General features: G+C 49.0%; 1 protein-coding gene across 1 annotated transcript in view; it reads right to left on the reverse strand.

Moving 5' to 3' along the window:
* The window catches only part of KSR2 (kinase suppressor of ras 2), a gene marked incomplete at both ends in the record, with an annotated part of 432,583 nt that overhangs the window by 79,570 nt on the left and 341,694 nt on the right, over positions 1–11,319 (reverse strand). The window contains one exon of the mRNA XM_080717771.1: positions 1,244–1,311. Within this exon, the coding sequence (XP_080573897.1) occupies positions 1,244–1,311 (68 nt within the window). The remainder of the gene's footprint in view (positions 1–1,243; positions 1,312–11,319) is intronic.

Below are 11,319 nucleotides of genomic sequence, written 5' to 3' on the forward strand. Positions count from 1 at the left end.
TTTGGGTCCTGGGGGTTGAAATCTGGGGCATTCTCTCTCTGAACTACATCCCCAGCCACATTTTATTTTATTTTATTTTATGTTTGAAAAGGATATTGCTAAGTTGCTGAGGTTGGTCTTGAACCTGTGATCCCCCTGTCCCAGCTTCCCAGGTACTGGGATTAGAGGCACATGCCACTGCACGTAGCCTGACTAGTACTTTCTTGACTTTAAAATGCATGGAAATCCCCTCCAGATCTTGTTAGCAATGCAAATTCAGATTCAGTAGTTCTGGAGCAGGGCCAGAAATTGTGCCTTTCTAACAGGCTCATGGGTGACCAAAATTCTGCTAGTCCTCGGACCATGTGTTGGAGAGTCAGAGTCTTCTGGACCGTGATGCCTGGTAGCATTTCCTGCAGCGATGAAAATGTTGTGCATCTGTACTGTGCAATATGGTAGCCACATGTGGCTACTGAGCCCTTCAAGTGTGGCTGGTGCGGCTCAGTAATTAAATTTGAATTTGTGTTGAATTTTAATTCATCTAGATTTGAATAGTCAGACGTGGCTAGTTGCTATGGTATCGGACGGCACAGGCCCAGGGGATCGTCCAGGGATGAGCTACAATACGGACAAGAGTCCAAGGGTAACTGCAATATGGATAATGAAGTACAGAGAAAGAATCATGGGAATTATTTTGAAAACTGGACACCAGGCTTTCCCAAGAGTTGTCTCCCATTGAGTTCTTGGCAGTCAGGGAAGAAGCCAATCTTTCCAGCTAAATTGGTCTTGCTCTTGCACAGTGAAAAGCTCATAATAACCTCCCTGCCTGTTCAGGTTGGCCTCGACACTCCCAGAGCCCCGGAGGATGGACACAGATGGCCTGCACCAACAGAGCTGAGCCAGACCCCTCCCAGGCCCGCTTCTGCAAGGCCAATTGATTCCACATGAGGAAGAGCGGTCAGCACTCTTCAAGTGGGAAGGAAAAGCAACAGGATCAGGAGAAAAAGAGTGGAAATTTTGAGAGGCTACAAGAATGAGAAAACTGGGGTTGTGGGAAGGGAGATGAACCAGGGGCTAGGGACCAGGAATAGGGAAGACAGGCACATAGAACAAATAAAAAAGACAGATATCAGAGAGAAAGAAATGAGATAGACAGGTGTCTGAGGATCAGGAGGTATCCAGAAACATGCTGGGTGGATGGCTGTCTTGGGTGGTGTGCAGGACCCCTCTCCCCCACTCATGGCAGCAAGTGTTAGATACTTACCTCCTCTGTGGATAATCAGGAGATGGCAGGGTGGGGCTTCTTTGGTGCATTTGTTGTGGCACTTTAACCTGAGAAAGAAAGAGAAAGATAGATGAGCAGATGACTGGATGGAGAGAGGGATGGTGGATGAATGGGTAGATGGATGAATGGATGGATAAATGGTGGGTGGATGGATGGATGGATTGGTGGATGAATGGATGGTAGTTGTATGGAGAAGTGAGGAATGGGGAGTGGGTGTATGGATGGGTTAATGGAGAAATATGTGCATGGATGGATGGATGGAGAAGTTGATGAATGGATTGATGGGTAGGTGGATGGATAAATGAATAGATCAACTGGTGGGTGGCTAAGTGAGTGGATGGATGAAGGAATGGATGAAACTGTGGGTGGGTGGATGGACAGATGGATGGATGGATGGATGGATGGATGGATGGATGGATGTTCCTATGGGTAGGTGGGTGGCTGTATGAATAAAGTAATAGGTGTTTGTGTGGGTAGGTGGATGGATGATGGATGGATGGATGAATGTACCAATGGGTAGGTAGATGGCTGTATGAATGAAGTAATAGGTGTATGTGTGTATAGGTGGATGGATGATGGATGGATGACAGATGGATGGATGGATGGATGGATGGGTGGGGTGCATGGATGGAATGGGTGGATAGAAGGGTCTAGAAAGCTCTGGGTACTGTGTATACAAAGATGTGAGATTAGACAGTTCAGCTCCTGCAAGGCATATCCTTGGAAACCCAGACACCTGAGCTTAGAGAGAGGCCACTGCCACCTTGTCCACTCACGTCCACCCGAGTGGCCCAAGAGGGCGGCAATGACTTTGCACCAGCGCCCATGCAGACTTCATACTTTGTGACACAATTTCCCCCATCAACCTGTATTTATCAGCTTTGCCTTCACAGTCCTGACCATCATTTTCTGTTTTCTTGAAGACCCACTTCTCAGCCATTATATTAAGCACCTTACACATACTAAGATGTGTAAGATGTGTTTTTATCTCTATAGTAACCTTAAAATGGGTATGATTATCATCCCCACTTCCCAAGTGTTAAATAAGAAATTAACTGACTTGGCATGGCAGAAAACCTGGGTCAGCTGTCCCAAAGGTGGCCTCTCAGTCATCCTAAAGCCTCTAGCTGTGAGAGACACTGAGCCAGAGCTTCCAATCAGAACAAGATTAGTAACAAGTATTAAGAGGCATTAGGGTGAAGAGTTGAGAATCAAAATGCCTTTCTCTGAGACAGGCCTGTGATGACGACTTGCTTTCCTTCTACAAGTTTCCATCCACTCACTTAGCCACCCACCAGTTGATCTATTTATTTATCCATCCACCTGCCTGACTTTGAAAGGATAAATAAAATCACACAGTACCGCAGTTAATTTCCTCTTTTTCTCCCCCTTTATGCCAACAGTATGGACACATGACGCTGTAGGTGTTCTGTCCAGACCCCCTCGATTCCCCTACCATTTTTGTACACACCAGCATGCTGTCAATAGTCCACACCTTTACCAGAAGGCTGCCCTCACATGCGTAGGGGTTCCGTGTTAAACATGGAAGTCAGACCCAAGCATGGTGGTGCACACTTGTAACCTACTGAAAGTTCCCGCTACTCCACAAGCACGTGCAATTGCTACGTGTCGATTAAAAATATATTAAAAACAATAGGGCTGGTTTGAGACTGTGAAGAAATCATAACCAACGTTGAACAGATGACTGAGTCTGGTTGGGAAATGTTGACTTAGACAATCTGGAGTCTTCAAATATGAAATCTTCATTTTGGAATGGAGCAGGTGGCCCTAGGAGGATGAGCCTGGTGGGTTCAGAGGTCAGAAGTTAAAGGTGAAAGGCCAAAGTGAGGAAAACCATGAGCGCCAGGAAGACATGAGGAAGGGGAGGTGGCAGGGCCTTGAAGCCGTGCAAGGAAATGCATTTGAGTCTGGGGGGACCAGGGGGGCCGCTGGAGGATTGGGGATTGTACCCCAATCAGACTGACGTTGGGAATCTGTTGACGCCAAGCTGCAGACCATCCAAGCAGTGCCTGCCCTTGGAATAGCTAGGCTCCACCCTGGAAGCTCCCGGAAACAACATCAAATTCCTTCTTTCTGCTACAAGTCTTTTTTTTTTTTTTTGTAGTAGTGACTGAATCTAGGAGTATTCTACCTCTGAGCTACAGCCCCGGCCCTATTATTTATTTATTTATTTATTTATTTATTTATATTATTCATTCATCCATCTATTCATCCATCCATCCATCCATCCATTTATTCATCCATTCATTCATTTATATTTTTAAACAGGGTCTCACTGAGTTGCTGAGGGCCTCTCTAAATTAGTGAGGCTGGCTTTGAACCTGCAATCCTCCCATCCCAGCCTCCCAAGTACTGGGATTACAAACGTGAGCCACCACAGCTGACTTCCTGGGAGTCTTTTCTGACAAGCCCAGCTAGAATGGTGACTCGCAGGTGCAGAGAGCTCTCGGCAGCAGTGACAACCAGTTGAGTTTTGTTGTGGTGGTGGTGGTGATGGTTTTGTGGTGCTAGGGAATTCAACCCAGCGGTGTTTTACCTCTGAGCTAACCCCCTAGCTCTATTTTATTTTTTATTTTGAAACAGGGTCACACCGAGTTGTGGAAGGTCTCACTAGATTGCAAACCTGCAATCCTTCTGTCTCTGCCTCCTAAGCACTGGCATTACAGGCAAGCGCCACCACGCCCGGCAAGCAACTGAACTGAACTTGCAGACCACAGCTAAACCAGGACAGGTCCTCGAGGCTTCCCAGGAGCTCAGCCTGATCTCCAGCATTTCTTTCAATGTTCCTTGCTGCTTGTCTCTTGCGGGAATGGAAAAGCCCCCCTTTACATCTGGCCAAAGTCAGTGAGACATGGGATACTTTTCCCTTCCAGCCAGGAACTTTAGAGGACAGCTTCAGGAGTGGCAAGGCTTGATCATGCAGAAAAACACAGAGATGTCTCCATTCTCTGCAAATGGAGTGATTTTGTTCTTCTTTGTGGCTGAGTAAAATTCCATTGCGTGAGTAAACCAAAGCTTTGTGATCCATTCACCTGCTGATGGACACCGATGCTGGTTCTCTAATTTGGCTATTGTAAACTGTGACACTGTGCGCAGAGAGGCAAGTATTGCTGTAATATTTGTTTTTTTTTTTATGGTACTGGGGTTCCTGGAAGCCCTTCTACCTCCGGGCTACACTCCCAGACCTATTTTTACATTTTTTTTTATATATTTGGAAACAGGGTCTCCTAAGCCAGCGCGCGCGGCTGGCTTCGAACCTGCGCGATCCTCCTGTCTCCGCCTCCCAAGCGCGGGGATGAAAGCGTGCGCCACCACGCCCGGCTCGCTGTAATATTCTGGTATCGATTCCTTCGGGAAGATGTCCAGGAGGCGCTGTCGCTGGGTCAAATGGTGGTTCCCGTTTCCAAACCTCCACACCCATCTCCAAAGTGGCTCTACTAGTTTGCAGTCCCACCAACAGTGTAATAGAGTTTCTATTTAAGTCTGTTTTCTCTTATGTGAGGGATTTGGAAATAAGAGTAACATCCGGTAGAGGAGACGCCGCGGAGTGATGGAGGGGCCTTAGGAAAGGGAGGAGGGGGAAGAAGGCAGAGTAGAACGGTGGAAATAATCCTACGAGTACATAAAAAATGACCAATTCCCATCCCAAAGACAGGTATGGGGAGGGAAAGAGGGGGGAGGGACCTGTGGGAATTGCTCCAATTGTGTGCGTGGATCTTCCTATCCAGCTACCCTGATATAATGCATCAAAAACAAACAACCCAAACAGAAGCGTCTCCAGGAGCAGCACTTGACCCTCGCAGTCAGGCTCAGACGTGAGGAACTGGAGCTGGTACATCCAGGATCGGCGGATGGAGTCCGCGGATGAGCCCAGCGCAGCCCCAGGTGGGAGAGACTGCAGCCAGAATTATGGTCCCTACCAAAATTATTGGGGAAAAAATGCTCGTTTCTTATCAATTGTACCCCTCATTGTTTGTGAAATACAAATATGGTCCTCTCTGCATCCCTTCCTTCTGCTCTCCTTTCTTCTCAGAATGGGGCCAGTGGCAGGGATTTGACCAGGAGCTCCTGGTCTCTAGCCTAGGAACCATGGGGTTTGATAAACGGTCCCTTTTCTGAGCAACTTTGCTGTGGTCCCAATAGTTCTGTCACAGCTCTGAGCAGATCCATGAAGTGGCGGAAGCCTAGGGCCCAGCGAGTAGCTGGGATCAGAATGCCAGGCTTCTTGGAGCAGAGGCAGCTGGGGCTCCTGCCAGGGGAGAGAGTTGTGTCAACTTTAAATAGCTCATTGGGCGATTCTAACCAATTTATGTAAAGTTTGCTCAGGGCAGGCCAAATCCCTCATTTCTCCGACTTTCTCTTGCCCTATCCCAGTTTATTTTGCAAAACCCATCTGTCTAGGACATCTGCTGTTCCTTACAGACTGCAAATGGGATGTTTTCAAAAGCTGGACCTAAGATCCAGTCGAGGAAATATTACACAAACACCAACACTAAACCCAGCGCTCTTGTGTAACCATTTCAAGGCCATGAAACCCGGGGCCAAGAAAGCAGCCGTCATACAGATAGTGAAGTCCAGAGGAGAGACCCTCCCTCCCTCCCCCTCTCCCTCCCTCCCTTCCTTCCTTTCCTCCACATTTTTTAAAGAGTTTTTTTTTCTTTAAAGACTTAGCAATCTAGAAAAGCGTTCTAGAAACCCATCTCTTGTGACTTCAAGCATGCCCATTTTCCTACTCAGCCCATTTTTAAAAGCGCCACTTAGAAATTATCTTATGTGCTGGCGCGGTGGTGCACGCTTGTCATCCCGGTGCTTGGGAGGCGGAGACAGGAGGATCGCGCAGGTTCGAAGCCAGCCGCGCTGGCTTAAGAGACCCTGTTTCCAAATAAAAATATAAAAATAGGTCTGGGAGTGTAGCCTGGAGGTAGAAGGGTTTCCAGAAACCCCAGTAACAAAATAAATAAATAAATAAATAAATAAATAAATAAAGGAAGGAAGGAAAGAGAGAGAGAGAGAGAGAGAAGAAAGAAAGAAAGAAAGAAAGAAAGAAAGAAAGAAAGAAGGATCTTATGTGAAGCTGGGCACGCTTGTAATTCTAGCATTTGGGAGGCGGAGACAGGAGGCTCACAGTTCGTGGACAGTCTCAGCTACTTAGTGAGGCCCTTTGCAACTCAGTGAGACTGTTTCAAAATAAATAATAGAAACAGGGCTGGGGGTGTGTGGCTTGGAGGTAGAATGCCCCTGGGTTCCATCCCTAGTACCACAATAAATAAATAAATAAATAAATAAATAAATAAATATCTTATGTGGATGTGAGCCCCGTGATCGGGGTCTTGTGGTGGCGAGAACCATTTTTCCTCCAGAAGCTGCACTTAGGATCTACTCAACCGGCATGTATTTCTGGAGCACTGGCCAAGTGCCACGCGCTTGCTCTCCCTGTAGGCATAACCAACGAACACCCAGCATGGCCCTATCTTATTCGGCAGTCAGGCGGGGTAGTGTGAGATGCGGTTTGACACGGAGGGCGGGTGGCATCACTCTGGAGTTGGCTGGAAGGCTTCCTGGAGGAAGCCACAGCTGAGCCGAGCTTGAAAGATACGTGGGAGCTGGCCACGAGGGCGCAGAGCTGCGCCAGTGAGCGTTCACGCAGCCTGCTCTGAGGCTCCATGGCTCCCGAAGCTGGAGCTCCCGGCATGAGGAGAGGGCAGGGAGGGCCAGAGAGAGGGCACGCAAGGGCCCAGCAAGGTCTCATCAGGAGATCCGATTTTATCCTGAGAGCAAGGGGGCCAGTGAAAGGTTTAAACATGGAGGTGAACGCTGGCTGGGCCTTTTGCAAAGAGCCCCCGGCAGCTGAGACTCACAGTGCTAGGGCCGCAGAGGCCTTCCCCGCTCTGTCCGCACCTTGCCTGCATCTGCGTCTGCTCTCCTTTCCCCAGGTCACACACTAAGTGCCCCCGAAGCCCCTTGCAGAGTGGCGGAAGCACACCATTACCCCCTTCATGGCGGCGCCTATTTCACTGAAAGCCCCAACTGAGCATTTTGGTCTTATTTTGGCTCCCCCGTGGCCACTCATTTGAGCCAGTGCGTCTAGAAATGGCTCCATGAACCCTCAGAGCAGGACACCAAAAGGCTCATGGCTGACAACTCAGCGGGCAGTAAGGGCCCACAGATCAGACCTCAGGAACCAGCCTCGGGAACCAGCCTCAGGAGCGCTCTCTCTGTTAAGAGGACACTGGAAGGAGACTGTACACCCATTGCCTGTCGGAAATGACCTTCCTCTGCCCTACCCCAGCTTCCCTGAAAGAAGACAGTGATCGTAGCGTTTTCATGACTCCTTGAACCTGGTGTCTGCCCAAACACTAAGACCCATTTGTTTTTCTTTTTTTTCTTTTCTTTTTCTTTTTTTCTTTTTTTGGTAGTACTGGGGACTAAACCCAGGGGCATTCTATCTCTGAGCTCTACCCACAGCTCTATTTTTAAAATTTGGAAACAGGGTCTCACTAAATTGCTGAGGCTGGTCATGAACCCACCATCCTCCTGTCTCAGCCTCCCTAGTACCAGGATTCCAGGTGTGCACCACCAATCGAAAGATGTTCATCTGGCTGAGCATCTTTCAATTTAAGAAGGGATGACATGTGGAGAGGGGGGCAGGCTTGGGGAAGGGGATGGATGCTGTGGTCCAGGGTCGGGGGTGACACCAGGCTCGGTTCTGCATGGTTTTTTTTTTTTTTTTTTTTGGTGGTACTGGGGTTCCTGGAAACCCTTCTACCTCCGGGGTACTCCCAGACCTATTTTATATTTTTTATTTGGAAACAGGGTCTCTTAAGCCAGCACGGCTGGCTCCGAACCAGCGCGATCCTCCTGTCTCTGCCTCCCAAGCGCGGGGATGACAAGCGTGCGCCACCGCGCCCGGCTCGGTTCTGCATGTTTAGTGAGAGGAAGCAGAGTGGAAGCTAGATGGGTGGCTGTCCTGCCGTGCGGCCAGCCGTGGCCCAGGCAGAGTGGTTAAGTGGGATCTTGAACCACAGGGATCACTGTCTGAGTAATAGATCTATCTGCCCAAAGACACTGGGCCAGCCATTTACTTCCGAAGGCCTCTGTTTCTTCCTCTGCAAGATGCAGATAATAATAGACTCTCCTTAGCTTCCAAGGTTGTTGCAAGGATGGCAGTGAGATCAGCCATGAGAAGTGGTTAGCAAAAATGTCTGGAACTTGACAAGCCCTCGGTGCACAGTATCCCCATCCTCATCCCCATCCTCATCCCCACCACCATCATCAGCATCACTGCATCCAAGGACCGTTTCAGCTTCCAGTGGAATTATGATCAGCCTCACATACAACTATAATTGGACCTCGATTTTTGCTTATGATAGGTAAAAAAAAATTGCATCGAAGGGACCATTAATTCCCATGGTAATGATAGCTGAAGTGTTTCTATTCATGGCAAAGTAAGTTCAAGATTCAAGCTGGTGATCTCCGAGATGCGCGCTCATAATTATATCCTGCCAATATCCTGCATGTTATACGGATTCTTGAGGCTCCCAGGAACTTCGCGGCAGCTGCAGCCTCGGCGCCCATTATCTCCCTAGTTTGGGAGGTCTGAGCAAATCAGCACACCCGATGGCTGGAGTCCGTCTTGGCTTCCTTCACGCTTTGGTTTCCTTGTCACCTGTGCCCGGAGCCCATCTTGCAAAAAAAATGGGAGTCCTTCAGATAAAACTTTGTATTTGGGTACAGAAGCAAGAGGAGAAGACACACAGGGCACGAGGGAAATTGACAAGCGCAAAGAATCTAAATGACAGGGCCCCGAAACTGCAGAGCCGGGTGAAGGGAGAGCTTGGCTCACTTAGAGGGGCAGGCAGGTCCAGCCGGCCATTGCAGGCGGGAGCAGAGGGGTTTGCAGGGAGGGTCTGAATCCATTCCCAGAATAAACGACAAAGTCGGTGCTCTTTTTTTTTTTTTTTTGAAACAGGGTCTCTTACGCCAGCGTGGCTGGCTTCGAACCTGCGCGATCCTCCTGTCTCCGCCTCCCAAACGCGGGGATTACAAGCGTGCGCCACCACGCCCGGCTTGAAGTCGGTGCTCTTTAACCCAGGCTTCCCAGCCTGCACTCTTACCAAAGTGGGTGGTGACCGCAACTGGAACACCAGGACTACCCGAGGGGTTTCTGCACCCTTGGGACCTGTTGCACTAAGCTTGGGAAAGTCCAGGCAAGCTGGGGTGGTTGATCATCCTGCACTATAATAGGGACTAAGTCCCTGTAATCACCCTATAATTAAATATAATTCACCCTATAACCTTATAGTGGGGATCTATATTGAGCAATGAGGCACGCATTGGCCTATTAGCATCCTAAAACACAAGGATGTATGCTGCAACCCCATTGGTTGGGGGCGAGTAATGTATTAAAGGAGTCAGTATCTCTCCATCAGGGGCAATTCTGTACCCCTAGGGGATGTCTAGCAATGGCTGGAGATATCTCGGGGCGGGGGGGGGGGGTTGTTATTGGCATTTAGTGGGCGGAGTCCTGGGATGCTGCTACCCACCCTACAATACCCAGGACAGCTCCTGCCACACACACAAGAATCATCTAGCCCCAAATGCCAACAGCACCAAGACTGAGATGCCCTGAGGTAGGTTTGGTAGCTTCTCCCAAGAAGCTGACTGGTTTGGGAAATCCTCACAGAAAAGCAGAAAATAAAAATCATAGAAAAGTGGAGACACGTGCCATGTTTTTCAGACCTACAACCTTGTTTCAGCCCACAGAGGGGATTTAGTTTGTAGGTTTCTTCTATGTTCATCATACTTCGTATTCATGGAATATCAGTTTCGAACACTGCGCGACTCATTTAAAGATTCTCATTGGAAGGAATCCCCAAGCCATTATGTGCCCGGGGTACTCTTATATACCCAGCGCACTGAGAGAACACGTTTGCCTCCTTTTGCATCAGAGAAGTCTAGAAAATTCCCCACGATCACACAGCGACGGAACAGCAGAGCCAAGACCAGACCTCGGCTCTCTCTGCCCCGGAGTCTGTGCCTGCTGTTGAGTGGTGCCGTCATTCGGGGTTGCCAGCAGCCGACCCTGAGGTGAGTGTTTCTGCAAGTGGTTTCCTGAAGCAATGCTTGCAGGAGAAATTTATTGCATGGTGGAGATATCAAGGCAGAAAACAGATAGAAGCTCAGCAAAGATGTGGTTTCACCCAATGAGCCCTTCCCCAATTCCCACCCCATTCCCTCCCCTCCCTCCTTCTCATGTTTGGCTTATGATTGACATTGATATATCTTTTAAAGCACATCACGTGCATTAGAGAATTTCTCTCTTCCCCCTTCCCATCCCCTCAGGTCACATTATTTGGGTAAAGGCTAACTGGGTGATGTGTGCATGTATGCCTCCACCATCTTGTACCCCATTAAGATGTATGGCTACAATGCTCCAATAAAAAAAAAATTAAAACTCAGAGGAAAAAAAACAAAAACAAAAACAAAACCAGAATTGCAAAGCAAAAAAAAAAAAAAAATGTGGTTTCAGCTGAATCTAGAATCAGCTGGCCCTGGAGCACTGAGGGTCTGATGGAGTCTGTCTGCCTCGAGGGGTGCGGCTGGGATTTTGCATTCCTACATTTGCACTCACTGGCTCTGAGCAGCATGGAAAGAGGGAGGAGCTTGACCTGGGCACCTTGAGTGATGCGCTGCTGTTACCCCAGGGCAGGACTCCAGAGGAGGTCCCAGGGATGAGGCGCCAGCGGCAGCACTTGTAACCACTGTTCCAAGAGGTCGCCAGGAATCTGAGCTGGGCATTAAGACACGCATGGGGGAGGCCGACCTCGGGGGCCGCTGACTTGATCATTCTGTATCTGAAGCATAGGAGAAGCAGTGCTTGGTCCTAAGAGGAGGTCTGAAGCCTCCATGAGGTACTCTTGACACCCCTTAACATGCCCAGTCAGTCGAAGGCCCCGATCCTCTGAGCAGGTGGCTCAGAGGACACCAGGATGCCTGGCTGCCGCTCCCACCTCTGCCACCCAGAGATGCATGAC

Source organism: Muscardinus avellanarius (assembly GCF_963383645.1).
Source record: "Muscardinus avellanarius genome assembly, chromosome: 21".
Taxonomy (NCBI): Eukaryota; Metazoa; Chordata; class Mammalia; order Rodentia; family Gliridae; genus Muscardinus; species Muscardinus avellanarius.